At 40.8% G+C, this 20,211-nt stretch overlaps 1 protein-coding gene across 4 annotated transcripts in view; it reads left to right on the top strand.

Annotated features, from left to right (window-relative positions):
• The window catches only part of TET1 (tet methylcytosine dioxygenase 1), a gene marked incomplete at both ends in the record, with an annotated part of 124,712 nt that overhangs the window by 12,296 nt on the left and 92,205 nt on the right, over positions 1-20,211 (top strand). For all 4 annotated transcript variants that reach the window (XM_082855114.1, XM_082855113.1, XM_082855112.1 and 1 more), the window contains one exon: positions 17,578-17,631. In XM_082855114.1, the coding sequence (XP_082711240.1) occupies positions 17,578-17,631 (54 nt within the window). The remainder of the gene's footprint in view (positions 1-17,577; positions 17,632-20,211) is intronic.

The raw sequence follows: 20,211 nt of genomic DNA, 5'->3' as shown, positions 1-20,211 counted from the left end.
CACCAAAAATGAATACAACATTGTAAATCAAGTATACTTCAAATAAATAAATAAATAAATAAAAAATAAACCCCAAGCATGTAAACAAAACCGTGCTGATCTTGATTGATTATGACTGGTGGGTGTTAATTTCTGGAATCTTGTCAGTATGGTTCAAATCTTACCTTGCCATTTTGTGTAGACCATCTTATCCAGAAAGAAAAATGTGCGAAACTGACTTAACACTTTCATCTAGTATCAGTATAATCCAAGTTATACTATCACTTACTAGTGAGCACTGTAGTTTGGTACATGTTTATTTTGCTACAGAGCTTATCTCCCCATGTCTTTGTTGGTCAGCTTCTTGATATTTTTATTCCAGAGTAATATTTCAAGAGTTGATGGTTTCAAAGCTGCAAAAGTCATTCTCCCGGGCTTCCTTGGTGGCGCAGTGGTTGAGAGTCTGCCTGCCGATGCAGGGGACACAGGTTCGTGCCCCGGTCTGGGAAGATCCCACATGCCGCGGAGCGGCTAGGCCCGTGAGCCATGGCCGCTGAGCCTGTGCGTCCGGAGCCTGTGCTCCGCAACGGGAGAGGCCACAACAGTGAGAGGCCCGCGTACAGCCAAAAAAAAAAAAAAAAAAGTCATTCTCCCTAAAAAGTAGCCAGTCACTGTAGTACTATGATGGATGTGGCACTAGTGTAACCAGCTACGAGAGAAGGTGGGATCATATATTTTTGTACTATTATCATATTAAAATAAGACACAGCTAGCAAATGAATCAAACTAATCTAAGCAATTCAGGTTATTACCTTGATAATGAGACTCAGTGCTCAAGTCATGATTATCCAGAAAGTTTTGGCTAATTATCTATCATCAGCTCTTCATGTCTGCTAGTAAGCAACAAGAGAAATCTTGCTCTTTTCTGATTTATTTATGTCCTGTTAACACTGCTACAGTTTTTAAAAAAAGGGCATGGTGAGAAAGCAGTGATTAGAAGTGAGATGTTTAAATTACTTCTAAAGCCCAAGCTCAGGCTATAGCGGGTGCTAGCACATCACAGGTGCTCAATACATGTTTGCTGAACAAATGATTCAATGAATGAATGAAATCTCATAAAAAATGTAAGATTCAGCCTATCTCACATACCAATGTCTCTTAAAAAAAAAAGTGCACTGTAAACCATTATATCCCATGTGTACTTAATATATCATCTTAGCAGCTAGTACCTCAAAACATTTTGGGGTTTATTCTATATATGTCATTTTCAAGTACCAAAGATATTAGGATCATGGGATGTCTGTAGCAGAAATTCAAGTAGAGGACTTGAGAAAAAAGTTTATAGGAAGTACACAGTGCTTTAAAAATATGCTTAAAGGGCTTCCCTGGTGGCGCAGTGGTTGAGAGTCCACCTGCCGATGCAGGGGACACGGGTTTGTGCCCCGGTCCGGGAAGATCCCACATGCCGCGGAGCGGCTGGGCCCGTGAGCCATGGCCGCTGAGCCTGCGTGTCCGGAGCCTGTGCTCTGCAACGGGAGAGGCCACAACAGTGAGAGGCCCGCATACCACACACACAAAAAAAAAAGCTTAAAAAGCAACTGCTTGTGTTGTTTAAAATTACTGCCGTGTCCATTTGTGATTATGAGTTATACCAAGATGCAAAGTTTGGACACCTCAGTTCTAAAGGGAAAAGGACCATGAAAGCTCAAAATGACGCCTTTTCTAATTGTAAATGGAGTTTAGAAAAACAGTTCTAGAAGGATACATACCTATCAAACCAAACTGTTGGAAGTGTTTACCTCTGAGGACTAGAGTTTTTGGATGGAGGATGGGTGTATTAGAAAATAAGTGACTTTAAATTTTGCTTAAATTTTTATACATGGTTTGAATTTCTACATAAAGAGCTTGTGTTACTTTAAAAAGTAATAAAATCAAAGTAGTGTAATTTGCATTTGGAAAGCTTAGAAGCAGGAAAAAGACAAACTTTAATTCTACTACCTAGATGCAACAACGATGAGTATATAGGCATATTTGCTTCCAGTGTTTTTTCTGCATTTATTTTTTAAAAGATTTTTTTGATGTGGACCATTTTTAAAGTCTTAATTTAATTTGTTACAATATTGCTTCTGTTTTATGTTTTGGTTTTTTGGCCCTGAGGCGTATGGGATCTTAGCTCCCCAACCAGGGATCGAACACTCACCTCCCTTCATTGGAAGGCGAAGTCTTAACCACTGGACCACCAGGGAGGTCCCTGCATTTAAAAAATAACATAGTTTTTAAAGTTTTTCTTTTTGTTTCACTGGAAATATGATGCTCAGTTGTAAACGTTAAAAGCATACAAATTGTGGGCTTCTTTGGTGGTGCAGTGGTTAAGAATCTGCCTGCCAATGTAGGAGACACAGGTTCAATCCCTGGTCTGGGAAGCTCCCATGTGCCGTGGAGCAACTAAGCCCATGCGCCACAACTACTGAGCCCGCATGCCACAACTACTGAAGCCCGGGCACCTAGAACCCGTGCCACCACAATAAGAAGCCCACGCACTGCACGAAAAGTAGCACCTGCTCGCCGCAACTAAAGAAAACCTGTGCAGCAATGAAGGCCCAACGCGGCCAAAAAAAAAAAAAGTATACAAATTGCTTTGTTACAATGAAACTAACCATGTATACACACACACAGAAAAAAATAAATAACATCTTTAAAGTTGAATGAGGTAAAATTTTTTCTTCTTTTTTTCTCAGTATATCATCAACATTTCCCTTGTAAGTAAAAATTTGTAAAGATTTAAAAAGTATGTGTATAATATTCCTTTGGGTAAACGAACATAACCTACTAAATTACTTTTCATGACTGGATGAATTATTTTGGGTCCCATTTCAAATTATGTTCTTTTTTTTTTTTGGCTGCATTGGGTCTTATTTGTGGCATGCGGGATCTTTTGTTGCAGCGCGGGCTCTCTGTTGTGGTGCGTGGGCTTCTCTCTAGTTGTGGCGTGCGGCTTTTCTTTCTCTAGTTGTGGCGTGCGGCTTTTCTCTCTCTAGTTGTGGCACACAGGCTCCAGAGTGCGTGGGCCCTGTAGTTTGTGGCAGGCCAGCTCTAGTTGAGGCACAGGAGCTCAGTAGTTGTGGCACGCGGGCTTAGTTGCTTCACGATATGTGGGATCTTAGTTCCCTGACCAGGTATCCAACCCGCATCCCCTGCATTGCAAGGATTCTTTGCCACTGGACCACCAGCGAAATCCCCTCAAATTATGTTCTTGACACTGGAATCTACTAGTCCTGAATTTCAAGCTAGAAGTATTAGCATAACCAAAAAATTTAGTATTTTGTTAATGATTTATTATTGCCTAATGGTTTCTAAATCTTTACCACTTTTGGAAACCTGAAGTTTGTAGTGCAGGTAGGTTTTGGAAAGTCAGGTCCATTTCCTTCTCTCAAAAAGAGAAACTAAAGTTTCTTTTACCTTCTTTCTGGTAAACACATCTTCATGCCCTCTCAAAGATGGGGGTTGAGCCAGCATTTAAGCATATCTCATTAGCGTAGCTAAATGACTGGACACTAGCCAGATCAGATTAGGTACTTGGTGTATTTTTAGCTACCATGGAAAAACCCAGAATTTTAAAGTTATTATTATTATATTAGTGCTTAAGTCCCACTAAATTTTCTACATGGTTTTTAGTTGCTAGGCAAGAGTTCCTAAGACTAATTTGATCCTGGTTTAAATGATCCCAACACTTGTCTTTCATATGATGTTTCAAAAATCATAAAGTTAGAACTTCTACATCAGAGGTTTTTAATCTGGATGGGCTTCAGTGCTCTGTGATCCCATCCCCTCAAAATTATATGTAACATATTGTTTTTTTTTGTTTTTTTGGGTTTTTTTTGCGTTACGCGGGCCTCTCACTGTTGTGGCCTCTCCCGTTGCGGAGCACATGCTCCGGACGTGCAGGCTCAGTGGCCATGGCTCATGGGCCTAGCCGCTCCGCGGCATGTGGGATCCTCCCGGACCGGGGCACAAACCCGTATCCCCTGCATTGGCAGGCGGACTCTCAACCACCGCGCCACCAGGGAAGCCCCATGTTTTTTGTTTTTTAACATATTGTTTTATATGCATTTTTCTGGAGAGATGGTCTTTAGCTTTCATTAGATTTCACAGAAATATAAATCATGTCGCCTACTTCCCAAAGTAAAAACAAGTAAGGGGGTCACACCAATCTTTTAAGACTTTGAAGGAGTGAAATTGACAACTGTTACTCTGGTTAAGTTATACTAAGATCCTTTATTCCCCCCATGTGGTCATCAGTGTGAGAATGGATCTATTTGTAACATTGTGATAGACCCCTGAAGCAGGGATGCCTGAGGAGCAGAAGTGATGTCTACAAAGGGTCTGGTAGAGTCCTTGCTACATAGTAGGTGCTTAATGTGGTGGTTATTGTTTTATCCTTGAAGAGATTTGCCTATTCATTTCATTACTGTCACCCATTTCCCTCTTGCTACCTGACTCACGTTACTTAGAGGAAAGTAACTAAAGTCCTCAGAATTAGCCAGTACACACCATTTCACAGGATCTGCAAATGCATTTTTCCTGCAAGAGCATTAGGATTATGAATGAATTGGTTTCACTGTTCCCATGTGATGCAGAATTATAGCTGTGGTTTCCGGCGAGATGATGCCACAGTTATTTTCTTGTCCTTGTATAATGAGAGGGTTTTGGTGTTTCTGCCATATTCTAGATATTTACACTACATAGCTCATTTTCGTATCATATTTCATATGGAACACCATTTTGTGGTGAGTTTTCTGTTAAAGGGCAAAAGTAGGATCAAGACAGGAGGAAGTGGGAGGACAAGACAGTGGAAGCCCACAGTTGATCCAAGCCATGGACTTTTTTGGAGGGAGCTGATCCAGTTTAGATTTAGAGAGAAAAGTGTGTGTGTGTGTATGTGTGTGTGTGTGTGTGTGTGTGTGTGTGTGTTAGTTTCCTCCACACTTGCAGGAGTAAGTAACTTGTTTAGGAATTAACACAGAATTGCAGGGAGATTTGTCTACTAGGCAACATAAAATTAAATTACCTTCTTTATTCACCTACTTCCATTTTCTAGGGACATTTCTGGTACACTATGAGATGTCAAAACAAACAAAAATCAATAACACAAGGAAAACAAAACAAAGTAGTGTTTAACTTATTTATTTTAAAAAAGTCAGTAACCAGGGAACTTTGTCTTCATTGATAATTAAGTACATAAGATTTTAACAAAATTTAAAGTTCTTTGACTTGCAGTGCAGGAAACTGGCAAAGGAAAGGAAAAAGGGAAAAAATGAACATTTATTGAGAGTCTACTATGGGCCAGACACTGTGCTAGAAGGCTTGATGTTACCATATTTGATCCTGACAGTGACCCATGAAGTGTAAGTATTAGGACTCTCATTTAGCAGACCAGGAAACGGAAACCCACATTAAAAAATGTATTAATTTCCCCTGGCTAGCAAGTAGTAAAGGCACTCTTTCCATTATGATAAAGGAGAATCAAACAATTTCTTCTTTTTAAAAAACTGAGATCTAATTCATGTATCATAAAATTCACTCTTTTGAAAGTATACAATAGTGCAATAGTGGTTTTATATATATATATATATATATATATTTTTTTTTTTTTTTGCCTGCAGAGCTTGCAGGATCTTAGTTCCCCAAACAGGCATCGAACCAGTGCCCCCTGCAGTGGAAGCACGGAGTCCTAACCACTGGACCACCAAGGAATTCCCGGTCTTTAGTATATTTACAAAGTTGTGCAACCTTTACCACAATCTAATTCTAGAACATGTTCATCGCCCCAAAAATGAAACCCAGTATAATTAAGCAGTGACTCCCCATCCTTCTCTCCCTCAGCTCCTGGTAACCACTATTTGCTTTTTGTCTTTATGGATTTGCCTATTCTGGGCATTTCATGTAAATGGAACCATACAATATTTGGTCTTTTGTATCTGGCTTCTTTTACTTTAGCATAATGTTTTCAAGTTTCATCCATGTCATAGCATTTATCAGTACTTCGTTCCCTTTTATGGCTGAATAATATTTCATTGCATGAATAAACCACATTTTGTATAAACATTCATCAGTTGATGGACTTCTGAGTTGCTTCTACTTTTTGGCTACTATGAATAATGCATTTACGAACATTTGTGTACAGGTTTTTTTTGTGGACATGTGTTTTCAGTTATTATGGGTATATCCCTAGGATTGGAACTGCTGGGTCATATGGTAACTCTTTGTTTAACTTTAAGGAATTGCCAGACTGTTTTCCAAAGTAGCTGTACCATTTTAGATTCAACAGTCCTCATCAAAACTTATTATCTGGAGCTTCCCTGGTGGCTCAGTGGTTGAGAGTCCTCCTGCGGATGCTAGGGGACACGGGTTCGTGCCCCGCTCCGGGAAGATCCCACATGCCGCAGTGTGGCTAGGCCTGTGAGCCATGGCCACTGAGCCTGCGTGTCCGGAGCCTGTGCTCCGCAACAGGAGAGGCCACAACAGTGAGAGGCCCGCGTACCGCAAAAAAAAAAACAAACCAAAAAAACTTATTATCTGATTTTCTGATTATTGCCTTCCTAGTCGGTGTGAAGTGGTATTCCAGGATGGTTTTGATTTGCATTTCTCTAATGATTAATGATATCAAGCATCTTATCATGTCCTTATTGACCATTTGTATATCTTTTTTGGAGAAGTGTGTATTCAAGTCTGTCTTAGTTCGTTTGGGCTGCTATAACAAAATACTGCAGACGGGGTGGCTTATAAACAACAGAAATTTATTGCTCATAGTTCTGGAGAAGGCAGCAGCATGGTTGAATTCCGGTGAAGGCCCACTTCCTGGTTCATGGTTTGTGCCTTCTCACTGTGTCCTCACATGGTGGAAGAGGCTAGGGAACTCTCTGGAGCTTCTTTTAGAAGGCACTAATCCCATTCATGAGGGTTCTACCCTCATGACTTAAGCATCTCCCAAAGGCCCCATCTTCTAATATTATATTGGGCTTTAGGATTTCAAAAAATGAATTTTGGGGGAACACAAACATTGTGTAGTGCCTGTCATTTGGTAGCCACCAAACAAATGTTGGTTGAATTAAATGATACTAGCCATAGATGTGGAACTGGTATGTAGTAAACATTGATATCTGAAGGGGTTAATAACAACTATTATATACTGAGTACTCACTAAGTGCCCGGTACTGTATTAAGCACTGACATGCTCATTATCTCATGTAATCCTTGTAATAATCCTATGAAACATACATTCTTCCCCCAATGTATAAAGTAAGACACTGAGGATTAGACAGGCCAAGTAACTTGTCTAAGACTACACAGTTGATCTTGGATTAGAGCCCTTGGCTTCGATGGTAAGTGCTCATTTAAAGCACCATGTTCCCGGGAATTTCCTGGAGGTCCATTAGTTGGGACTCAACACTTCAGCTACCGAGGGCCAGGTTTCGATCCCTGGTCAGGGAACTAAAATCCCACAAGCGGCGTGGCATGGCCAAAATAATAAATAAATAAGTAAAATTAACCACCATGTTTCTGAGCAAGGGGAAGAAGCCAAATATGAAGAACCTGGAGGATAGAGAGAAGTGGGACCAAAATGTGGACTGGTTAAGGATAGCCCTGCTAAGGTGATTGCTGCTATCTTTTAGACTTTTGAAACTTTGAAAGAGATGTTGTATAAGAATCTTATACTAGGTTCATTTTAACAAGGAAACTATATAGCACAGGAAACTATATAGCACTGTATAGCACAGGAAACTATATTCAGTATCTTGTAATAACCCATGATGGGAAAGAATCTGAAAAAGAATATATATATGCAACTGAATCATTTTGCTGTACACCAGAAACTAACACACCAAAAAAAAGCTCCCTAGGGACTTCCCTGGAGGTCCAGTGGTTAAGACTCCATGCTCCCAATGCAGGGGGCACAGGGTTGATCCCTGGTGGGTGAACTAAGATCTTGCATGCCACACGGCACAGCCAAAAAAAAGAAAGAAAGAAACTAACACAACATTGTAAGTCAACTATACTTCAATAAAAATTAAAAGAAAAAAGAATCTTTTTTTTTAATTATTATTATTTTTTTGCGGTACGCAGGCCTCTCACTGTTGTGGCCTCTCCCGTTGCGGAGCACAAGCTCCGGACGCGCAGGCTCAGCAGCCATGGCTCACGGGCCCAGCCGCTCCGCGGCATGTGGGATCTTCCCGGACCGGGGCACGAACCCGTGTCCCCTGCATCGGCAGGTGGACTCTCAACCACTGCACCACCAGGGAAGCCCTTAAATGAGTTTTAATTGCTTAGTACCTTGTTTATTTGTACATGTTCATGTGACAGCCATCATTCTCCGTTGCTGTAGTGGAACCACCTGCAAGTTAGCTGCCATACCAGAAGCTTTTTTCATAGCCATTACAGCATTTAATCCTAAAGTCAGCTTTGTCCCTCACTGAGTCTATGGGGGGTTAACTTACTCCGGGTCCCATAGTTAATAAGCATCATTGGGATTTGGATCCCACCAAGGACATACTGATCTTGTATAAGATCATATTTTGATATTGTTTGATGTAACATCTTAAGGTGGACAAGCCATAAGGAAATACTACTTTCTTTTCAAAAAATCTAAATTAATTTTCTTTTATCACATACATAGTTATGATTAAGAGAATTGTTAGGTATAGTGGTCCTTCATCCCCACCACCCCCTTCCCAAACCCACTAATGCTTCATTTATGATGATGATTAGCAAAAGTAGCCTTATAAAAATATGGTATATATTCATAAAGTTGGACACAATCACAGCATCAGTGAATGCAGTTTGACTTATTCTCAAATGATGTGCATGAAAGAACTGTTGTTATGAGCAAGGAAAATATCAATTCACAGTTTATAAATATCTAGTAAAAACATTAAGAACCATTTATTTTATTTTAAACAGCAAGAGCTAATGTACACTTTGAATAAGTGTTTGGAACTCAGGTAAATCAAACAGATTTGGGGGAAAATTGCATTTTCTTAACTAGTCATTAAGAGTATCTATGGAAACGCCATTATAATCGTTTAGGCTAAAACATTCCTGATAAAGATAGGCAAGTTTTTCATTTAAATCTGCACAGTTAACACGGGTATAACCTTGAGTTCCATACTTGTTGATTTCTAAGGTGGACTGTGGGGAAAATAACTTTTTTGTTTTCTTGCTACGACAAATATATCTCCTCTTGATCCCACAAGTTATTCCTAAAGGGCTTTACATTGCAAAAGCTCAAAATGATCCCCTCAGACAATGAAATGGTAATCTCAAGTTAGAAGAAATGTCTCTAGGACTTCCCTGGAGGTCCAGTGGTTAAGACTCTATGCTTCCGCTGCAGGCGGCACGGGTCCCATCCCTGGTCAACCCCTGGTTGGGGAACTAAGATCCCACATGCTTTGCAGCCAAAAAAAAAAAAAAAAAAAGGTCTCTAGTAAGAATATCAAGGACTGTTTATTTATTTTAGTTTAAACAAGAGCTAATTACCCACTGAATAAGTATTTGGATATCAAGAAAGTCAAACAGACTTTAGAAAAAATTAATTTTAGGCATTCTATAATTATAAATATTGTGGGCTTCATGTCAAGTTTTTTGTTTTTTCTCTCTACCTGAGTTAAGCTCAATGGAAAAGTTATTCATTGTCAGAGATTCCACAGGTGTTAGGCAGTGCCTCGAATATAGCTGGTGTTCTCTGTTCTATTTCTGGAATGAACAAAAGAAGGGCATCCCTTTCTCCATATATCAGAAGCATCTCTCCAGTACAACCAGAGTTACCCAGCTGAAAGAGTAACATTTCTTGGCAGGCAAATCTTGCTTCTCCATAGATTGTGTGGGACTCGAGTAAATTAGTTCAAAAACTAAAGAGGTTAACCCTTCCTGAGTAACTGATCTCATCTCAACAAAAACCTACATACACTTATTCTCAAAATATTGCTTTACTCTGATTAGGAGACTTAGTTACATGAGAGTTTTTTCTAGCTAAAATACAAAGGTTTCAGACCTAGGATAAACCAGTCACCTCTCCTTAGTTCTCTTGAAAAGGTAGCTGTTTGTGATGAACAACTTAACAGGGGTATCGTTGTCTTTTGAAAGGACCAATTATGGAAAGTTGAAGGATGGAACAGAAACATTTCAAACCAGAATGGTAGAGAATTAAGGCTGATTACATCTCTTCATATGCATTCTCAATGACCCGCATTAATGCCCATGTTGTAGCTATCTATTTATATGCATTTCTCCCCATAGTGTGACTGTCAATAGCCACAGTGCTCCCAGTGTCCTTGTATATGTTGTTACCTCCATCTGGGGCACATACTTTTCTTCTGTCCCTCTATGTTTAACCAACTCCTACTTACAGTGGAAATAAATGTCAGTTCCTCTGGGAAGCCTTCTCTGGACTTGCATAGATTTCTGGGTTCATCCCTTTTCTATACTACTTCATAATAATTATCTGTTTCTGTCTCTCCTGAGATGGTACGGTCCAGTGGGGAGCGGGGAGCCCAGCACCATGTCTGCATATTGAAAGTGCCCAACACTTGTTTTAAAACAACACTATTGTTTTAAGTTTTTGGTTATTAAATGGGGGAATTTCATTGTAAAAACATGAATTAACAAATTGGCTTGATTTTGCTAAACTTAGGAGACACCTAGGTCTAACTTTCTCTGAAAGAAGTTGTATGTGTGTAAATGCTTTGAGCTTCTCAGTGAAACAAGACAGTTTTAGGATTTTGCTATTAGATCAAAAACTGAGGGTATTGGACTTCCCCAGTGGCGCAGTGGTTAAGAATCTGCCTGCCATTGCAGGGGACACGGGTTCGAGCCCTGGTCCGGGAAGATCCCACATGCCGCGGAGCAACTAAGCCTGTGTACCACAGTGACTGAGCCTGCGCTCTAGAGCCTGGGAGCCACAACTACTGAGCCCGCGCGCCACAACTACTGAAGCCCGCGCACCTAGAGCCCATGCTCTGCAGCAAGAGAAGCCACCACAATGAGACGCCTGCGCACCACAACGAAGAGTAGCCCCCACTCGCTGCAATGAGAGAAAGCCTGCGTGCAGCAACGAAGACCCAATGCAGCCAAAAATAAATAAAAAATAAATAAATAAAACACAAAAAACTGAGGGTACAATGCTCTCTAGAGTCAGCTCTCTTGCATGAATAACATAGAGAAGGAGCCCGAAGGTACAGGACTTCCTTTTAAAAAAAAAAGAATAACATTAATTATAAAATACACAGGACAGACTAGGAATAATAAGAAGCATTCAATATATCATTCACAAAAGGGGAAATATTTTCTAAATTGCAGCATCCTTTGTGATTTGTTTTTGACAAAAAGCCATAGATGCTGTTATTGGATTTCGCTGTGCAAATTATGGATCTAGACTGTAATAGAGGTAGTAGACTTGTCAGTTTCAAGTTAGTACTACGAATTGTTGAAAAGAAATTGGGGAGAGGGGATATTTTAGCCCTGTTTAGTCTCTGGCATTATCTATGGTTCACCTCATTGTCAACTGTTCTCACTTGGCAGCTGCTGAAGATCACTGCTTGCTTACTTGTTCCTTAGTTCTTGCTATTGAAGAGCAGTTATTTTTACCAGCAGTAAGCAGGACTGCTAGAGAGAATGGAGTTGGATACTTGGTAGACCAGGCCCCTTAGAGGGAAAAAGCATTACTGCAGATAAGCCTCAGGGAAGGAAGTGGGGGAGGGAAGCCAGGGAAAGGCTGTGCCAGGGGATCGACTCAAATCACTCACGATTAAAAACTGAGAAGATCTCCAGTGTTAGCCTTTCGGGTTCCTATGTCTCACACGACATAAAATTAAACTCACTTTAAGATCTCCATTAGAATTGTTAAAGTATGAACCGTCTTTTTTTTTGTGATTCTTATTGATTGGAAGTTTACAAAAGGTGGTACTTGGAATATCTGAACCAAGTATCACAGCAAAAGCTATGTCTCCAACAGTAAATAAGAGGAGACATATAGAAGGATTTCATGGGAGGCGAGAGTGTGGCTTATATTGGAAGGATTTTGTGCTGCGCAGGTATCAATTTTGAGGAATAGTAAATAACTCGAGATTAATTTAGAAGAAGACTCCTCCTAGGCAGTATCTGTATGTCTAGTTTCTTGTGGGTGCAGAACTGCTTATGTTTAGAAAGAGAAGTAGGATTTTGAAATTATTCATAAATTTATCTCTGAGGGCACACAATATTATCTTTTAAAAAATACACCTAGGGCTTCCCTGGTGGCACAGTGGTTGGGAATCTGCCTGCCAATTAAGGGGGCACGGGTTCAAGCCCTGGTCCAGCAAGATCCCACATGTCACGGAGCAACTAAACCCGTGTGGCACAACTACTGAGCCGGCGCTCTAGAGCCCGCGAGCCACAGCTACTGAAGCCTGTGTGCCTAGAGCCTGTGCTCTGCAACAAGAGAAGCCACCGCAATGAGAAGCCTGCACACCGCAACAAAGAGTAGCCCCCGCTCGCTGCAACTAGAGAAAGCCCACACGAAGCAACAAAGACCCAACACAGCCAAAAATATATATTAATTAATTAATTTAAAAAATACTGGGGCTTCCCTGGTGGCGCAGTGGTTGAGAGTCTGCCTGCCGATGCAGGAGACGCGGGTTTGTGCCCCAGTCCGGGAAGATGCCACGTGCCGCGGAGCGGCTGGGCCCGTGAGCCATGGCTGCTGGGCCTGCGCGTCCGGAGCCTGTGCTCCACAACGGGAGAGGCCACGGCAGTGAGAGGCCCGTGTACCGCAAAAAAAAAAGAAAAGAAAACTAATCTTTGGACTTCCCTGGTGGTCCAGTGGCTAAGATTCCTCGCTCCAGGCCCGGGTTCCATCCCTGGTCAGGGAACTAGATCCCACATGCCGCAACTAAAGATCCCGCATGCCGCAACGCCCAAGTGCCGCAAGTAGGACCCGGTGCAGCCAAATAAATAAATAAACAAATATTAGGAAAAAAATACTAATCTTCTTGAGCTGCTGTTGTAGCCTAAAAACGATGCATGTGAGGGGTTTTTTTTGGAAGTATTGTTGATTTACAGGATTATATTAGTTTCAAGTGTACAACATAGTGATTCAATATTTTTATAACTAAGGGTGTGGTTTTGAAGTGTTTTTTGTTTTTGTTTTGTTTTTGGCTGCATCACACAGCATGTGGGATCCTAGTTCCTGACCAGGGACTGAACCCGTGCCCCCTGCAGTAGAAGCGTGGAGTCTTAACCACTGGACCGCCAAGGAAGTCCCTTTTTTTGCGTGTGAAGATGGTTCTTTTAAGGTTATTTTGGGGTATTTGCCAATTCTATTGTTGAGTAATGAAGAGGAATTATAGAGAGAGCAATGTAAATGGCTAGATTCAGGCTCAAGTTCAGGTTTTAACTTGCTGTGTAACCTGAGTTAAGTAATTTTACCTCTTTGGGCCTCAGTTTATCTATGACCTAAATTTTCTCTGATGTTCTTTTTTTAGCTCTGTAATCATGTGACTTTTAAGAGAAAAGAGATAGATCTCATTTTGTAATATTTGAAAAAACCTAATACACTTGAGTTATTACAAAATTAAGTAACTCATGCAACTTAATAATGGTTCCTTGTAGGGAAAAACAAATAGATTTAAATGACAAAAATAAGTTCTGAATAGGTTGGACTACAACGCAATGTGTCTTAGTTTCTCAACTTGTCATTCATTCAACTGGATCTAGTTGTATGCATTTTGCCCTAAATAATAAGATAATGGAGGGCTTACCTGGTGGCGCAGTGGTTGAGAGTCTGCCTGCCGATGCAGGGGACACGTGTTCGTGCCCCGGTCTGGGAAGATCCCACATGCCGCGGAGCGGATAGGCCCGTGAGCCATGGCCGCTAGGCCTGTGCATCCGGAGCCTGTGCTCCGCAAAGGGAGAGGCCACATCAGTGAGAGGCCCGCATACTGCAAAAAAAAAAATAGGATAATGGGAATGGCTCTCGACCTCCACTTTCTCTGCTAGTAATTTCTGATTATTTTCTCCATCAAAGTTCATTTCACCTAAGCCTTGAGCTGAGATGGACAAATCGCTAGGTATAGGATTTAGAACAGATGGTCACAACTAATTGATGTTACCAATCTACTCTGTGTTCAAACAAGTATAGATCTTCATGGTGTAGTATCAGTTGGATATTTGGAGTTAATGTTCGTTCTGGTCACTTCCATTAACCCCCATTTAGCTGGGATGAGCTTTGGCTTTATTATTAACTCATTTTACAGAACACTAAACATAGACCTTCGATGTTTGCTGAGGTTGCCAAGTGCGATGTTGTGTGGTTTCATGAGTATCCCATACAGTGAAAACGCCTGTCCATGGGGCTTTAAAAAATGGACCTCTCACCAGTGTGGATATTCAGTAGACCTAAGACTCTGATCCTGATTTTATTTTATTGAGGGAAACATATGGATCACACAGGTAATAAAATGATTTAAAATATATAATTATATCTTTTTTATTTTTTCGCCACATGGCACATGGGATCATAGTTCCCCAACCAGGGATGGAACCCGCATCCTCTGCACTGGAAGCACGGAGTCTTAACCGCTTAACGGCCAGGGAAGTCCCCTATAATTATATCTTAATATATCATGGCCATTTTACTAAATTGTGAGCAATCAACCTGGGAAAATGTTGATGCTTTTTAAAAATGTTATTCGGCTATTCAAGGGGAGAGGCATAACCTGTAATTGAAATGGAAGACACTTTAAGAAATATAGGGCTACCCTTGTGTGCATTGCTGATGGGAATGTAAAATGGTAAAAAATAGTTTGGCTGCAGAAAATGGTTTGGTGGTTCCTCAAAAAATTAAACAGTTGTCATATGACCCAGCAATTCTACTCCCAGGTATATACTCAAATGAATTGAATGCAGGGACTCAAATAGATACCTGTATACCCATGTTCATAGCAGTATTATTCACAATAGTCAAAAGGGAGAAATGACCCAAAAGTGTATCAACAGAAGAATGGGTAACAAAATGTTGTTATTCAGCCTTAAAAAAGAATGAAATTCTTAATACATCTTACAACATGGATGAACCTTGAAAACATTATGCTAAGTGAAATAAGCCAGACGTAAAAGAACAAACATTGTGTGATACTACTTATATGAGGTACCGAGAGCAGGCAAATTTATAGACTCGGAAAGTAGAACAGAAGTTCGCACGGGAGCGGGAAGTTACTGTTTAATGAGTACAGAGTTTCTGTTTGGAATGATGAAAAAGTTCTGGAAATGTAAAGTGGTGATACTTGCACAACATTGTGGATATACTTAATGCTACTAAATTGTACACTTTAAAATGGTTAAAATGGAAAATTTTATGTTATGTATGTTTTACCACACACACACAAATCTCCAAAGAGAAAGAAATGTAGGGTTAAAAGGTTTAGCACTCATTTTCAAATCTTGTATTTGGTCCTGTTTTCCTACCCATTCATTTCACGGTTGCTTCATTCCCCACAGAGAGCTTCTTAGCGTGGGCTCGGTGTGCTTAAAGTTGCCGTGGTGGACGTGGTTAGGTCAAAATCCACTGGTTTTGCTTGCTGCTTACATTTGTTAAAAATTTTGAAAGTGGGTGGGTGAGGGAGAGGTAGTTTAAAGTGGGGAAACAATGCATGTTGGACTTCCCATTCCAACAAGAAAAGCGTGCTTTTGTGGCAGACTGAAAGGCTAGGAATCAAGGGTGATGAAATACAGGCTTTCCGGCCCTCTCTCTGTTCCCGATTTCTGGTTGTGGGAATCTGTTCTGAATCCAACTGCAAGTGGAAAACCAATCTTTGGCTGAGCAGCCAGTGAGGCCCTCCTGCCAATCCCCCAAATGTGCTGCTGAAACTTTGGCCCTGTGAAGATGGAGCTGAGGCTGTCTTCCCAAGATCTGTGCAGCTGTCAAGGTGGCTGTGATGGGACTGTGACTGGCCTCTGCACTGCATTTTGGCAGTGACCTTGAGACCTGCCAGCTCAAACAGCTGTCCTGGTTCTTCGTCTACTGCCCCTGTTCCATGTCCAGGAAGCTGAAGGGAGGGGCTAAACTCCTCTGGCTCTGTCATTCCCAGGGTCTGGCAAGTTCTAACTGTGGTGCCCAGCTCTCCCAGTGCTTACCACCCACTGGGCATGGGGGCAGCTCAGGTGTGTTGAGTGTGGCTGGTTGCTTGTTCCACCTCTGGCTCAGCTCCCAATCCCTGGGAAGTAAGTGGCTGTGTCTGTCCATCAGCCCGTGCACAGACAGGCTCCACGTGGGGACTTGCTTCGCAGCTCTGCGGAGAGATGCTCAGTGACAGTTGATGATCCTGGGAGGCAGAGGAGCCAGAGGTGCTTCTTCTGTCCCAAAGTTATGAATCCGCCTTCTGGAAGGGATGGATTTCTTTGGGAAATGAAGGTCATCAGAAATGTCCAGAGCAAGAGAGAGAAATCTTTTTGAAACCTCCAGCCACTCAGAGTGGCAAGTGCATTTTGAAAACTCCTCCACCTCTCCTTGCCCTCATCCTGTCCTTTCCCTTTTAAGTGGCTTTATTATTATTTTTTAATCCGCCTTTATCATTGGACATTTATTGACAGAAATCAAATTGCTGTGTTTCTGGGCAAAGCGCCTGCTGCAGAGAGGTGTGGTTCCCGAGGAATGAGACACGCAGCCCAACAGCTGAGCCTACACTGTCCTCACATAACCTCCCTGCCTTAAATATCGCCAATATTTAGCCTTGCCTTATAAAGTAAAAATGCACAATACCTTCCAGAGTTTCAGCAAGCCCAAATGCCCCCATCAGCTCAGTTATATCTCCTGTACGTTAAAGATAGGACCGCGCACCCCTCCCCCCGCGCAGACCTGCCCTCGGAGCCGCCAAGAGGTTACTAATCAGGGAGAATCCGCCATCGATCCGATGGTGGAGACCTGGGGGATTTGTGTGCATTGTTTTTGCTGAAGCCTCCTGTGATTTCGGCGCGACCAGATCCTCTGCAGCGAACTCCATGTCGCAGCTTGTGGCTGCCTGTGTCCTGTGGTGAGAGCGGAGCCGCACAGGAGATCCTTTGTCTAGGAAGGCTAGGCAGAGAAGATCACTTTGGAGTTGCTAAGCTCTGCATTGCCATTGGCTGCACTCTTTGTGGGGCTGTTTTTGCAAAAGGCATGCCCAGCACGTCTACAGTGCTGGCAGGCCAGGGCTGCCTTTAAACACCATGATAATAATACCAAAAAGCAGTTTGCAGAACTGTTCAACTGTAGAGGCTTCCTCTGCAGAAGCAAGCAAGATGGCTACCTCGTGGGCTTCGCTGTGAAGAATGCAGAGGCTAATTAAGACAGACTTTAAGGGGAAAAAAGGGTATTTCCCTACTTCATCTTTATGCAAGGCTTTTTTTCAGTGACTTTTGAAGTGTACATTTTACATAAGCTCTTTAGGTTCTGTCTAGCAAACATGTTGATGATTTTAGATGGTATAAGTAGTTTTATAGAGAATAGCCAAAAATTTTTTGGGGGGGGAGGTGGGAGCTAATTTTTTTTCTCTTATATGGAGGCTCATTTTGCAATTTGATTTTTTTTAGGTTATAAAGGAAAACAAGAGGCCCCAGAGGGAAAAGAAGCCCAAAGTTTTAAAGGTAATCAGCTATTGATTAACTCATATTTAATATTTTTCCATTTCATATAGTATTTTTCTGTCACTTAGGGGTAAATTTGGAGTACAGTAGATGTAAATTCTCCCAGATTTTCAGTAGATAAATGAATTTTCACTCAACTAAAGTGTTTTCTCTCTCTTTCTCTCTCTCTCTTTTTTTTTGATACGTTGCATAATATGCATATTAGCATCCTTTATTTTCAACTCCACACGAGTCTGCAGACAGAAAACTTTATATGCAAGTGTTGTGAATAAAATTTGTGGCTTTTTTTTGTAGCTCCATTTGTAGCATCTGCATTTGTGGTGTTGCACCAGTGTGTAAACTTCAGCTCTTAAGGAGAAAGACACTATTTAAAGTTGACAGCTATGATCCATTGTGATTTTAATGGACCTTCCATTAGAGACTATTTTAAAATGTGTGATTTTTCCAAAGGAAAAGGTGCTTAGAGGTTCTAGTTCAGCTTAAAATGTGTAAGCCATTGAGGTTTTACAGCCAGATTACAATTGCTTAATCCCAAATTCTCATTATATCATCTTTAATTTCGGCATTCATGGAGCTGTAGGATTGTGTATGCTTTCTTTATTTTCAGTAGTTTGCCTAATGAGTATTTAGTAGTTACCTAATTCAGTGATAAACTAGCAGTCTGTGTTATGAGCTTTGTATAGTATTTTAAATGGTTAATTTAAAAGCATATGACATTACTAAAAGTTCAAGACTAGCTTTAGCAAATAGGTGCTTATGTGTTAAAGGTTTCAAGTGGTATATTGCTATTATGAATGTAACTATCCTGAGCAGTCAAGCTTTTTAATTCAAGAAGACATATTAAACAATAAAACGACTGGTCTTTAAAATTATATTGTGTATATATAATTGAAAATATCTTACCTAATCTTAGCTTTTCTTCTGCAAATAAAGTTTTGGCACTCATAGAGGAACAACATGTTTGAACTATGGCTATAGCACATTTTAAAATCTCATTTGTTTCCCCAGTTGTGTACCTTGAAAATGCTATTGACATGCAGACCCAAACCTTGCATTGCTTTCTAATTTGTCTGACCACTTCAAGTTTCTGTTTCCTGTGTGTACACAGCATTGCCATGTATATTTTTCATCAACCAACAAGTATTTATTTAATATTTACCACACAGTCATCAATGTGCCAGGCACTGTGAAATGAATGAGATTGCTTGGCACAAATTCTCACTGGGCCTGGACAAATAGAATACTGGTTATTTTCAAGGTAAATTAAACCCTTCTCTGTTTTTCTCCTGCATATTGATCCACCTGCCCCCTTTTAATCCTTTCCCCTCCCCCAATTATAGAAGAATATCATTAAAATCCCTAAGTATATTTCTCAATCTCTTTTTACACTTCCTGTGTTGGGTGTATCCAGCTCAGGTGTTTTGTCTTAAAATCTTCAAGTGAGAAATAGTTTCAGTCCTGCTGTTATAAATGGCTCTCAGATTTGTGTGTGTGTGGGGGGGGTGGCGTGGGGTGGGAAAGCAGCATGGAAGAAAGGGATGGAGACTGCATGGACAAACTAACATGGACTAATCTTGGTAGCTAAATCATCACCTGCCTTGCCCACAAGGTAGAATTGGACTTTGGGAATACTATTTAATTCTATGTTTATTTTGTTAGTCTGTGGGTGTCCTGTCACCTGAAATAAATTTCAGAAGTAAATATACTGTGTATTGCTTTTTTGAATCATGGCAATGGACCCTGACTTTTACAAAGAAATAAGTGCCTGTGGATGGCTGAAATTCATGTGCCACAGCAAGCAGAACCAAACTGTTGCTCACTTCCTCTGTAGTTATCAGTTGTTGTACAACAGTAGAAAAATGCTCTAAAAGGAAAAAAATTATTTTTTTTTCTGATGTTGGGCATTTTTAAATGTTTTCTTTAATTTTCTGTTGGGCATAATTTTTTTTTGGTTCCTTTTCAAAGAAAGCTTTGTTTCTCTGCTCCACAGGAGAAATGCTAAAATACTTTCAGATTTTAGCTTGATATGTGTAAAATATAGTTAGAGCAAGTGTAGAATATTATATAGCCCCGAAGGAGATGTCAAGAAAACTAAATCCAACTTTTGGGAGGGAGGGTGGAGGAAAAGTAAAGCTTTCCATTTAGGATTTTATGGGTGAGAACTTAACATTCCAGCTGGCTGCTACCCAGGGGATCAGTCACGGGAATCTACAGGTTACACCTTGGTTTCCTTTCATAATTCTTTCTTTGGTTTTGGCATTGTGCCAGACTTCTACTCTTCTTCCTTTGACTCTGGCCTCTTAAGTCTTCACATCTCCTGCGTCCCTTGCTCTTTGTCAGGGTGGCTGCTACATATAGGTATCCTGACTCATTTTCATCTTCATCTATTGGAAGGTAGTTGGATAAATGAAGAGTCTGACTAAGGAAATTGGGAATAGAATTGAAGCTTGTCTCATCCTACTCTGAACCTGCTAACTAAATACTGAATCCGGTTGTGGGGCTGAAATTGCCTGGTGTGTCTCACACCTCTCATCTTTAAACAATCTATTATCTATTATCTATATCAAACAATCTATTATC

This window comes from Leucopleurus acutus (assembly GCF_964270905.1).
Source record: "Leucopleurus acutus genome assembly, chromosome: 14".
NCBI lineage: Eukaryota > Metazoa > Chordata > Mammalia > Artiodactyla > Delphinidae > Leucopleurus > Leucopleurus acutus.
This window is presented reverse-complemented; position numbering and strand designations above follow the sequence as displayed.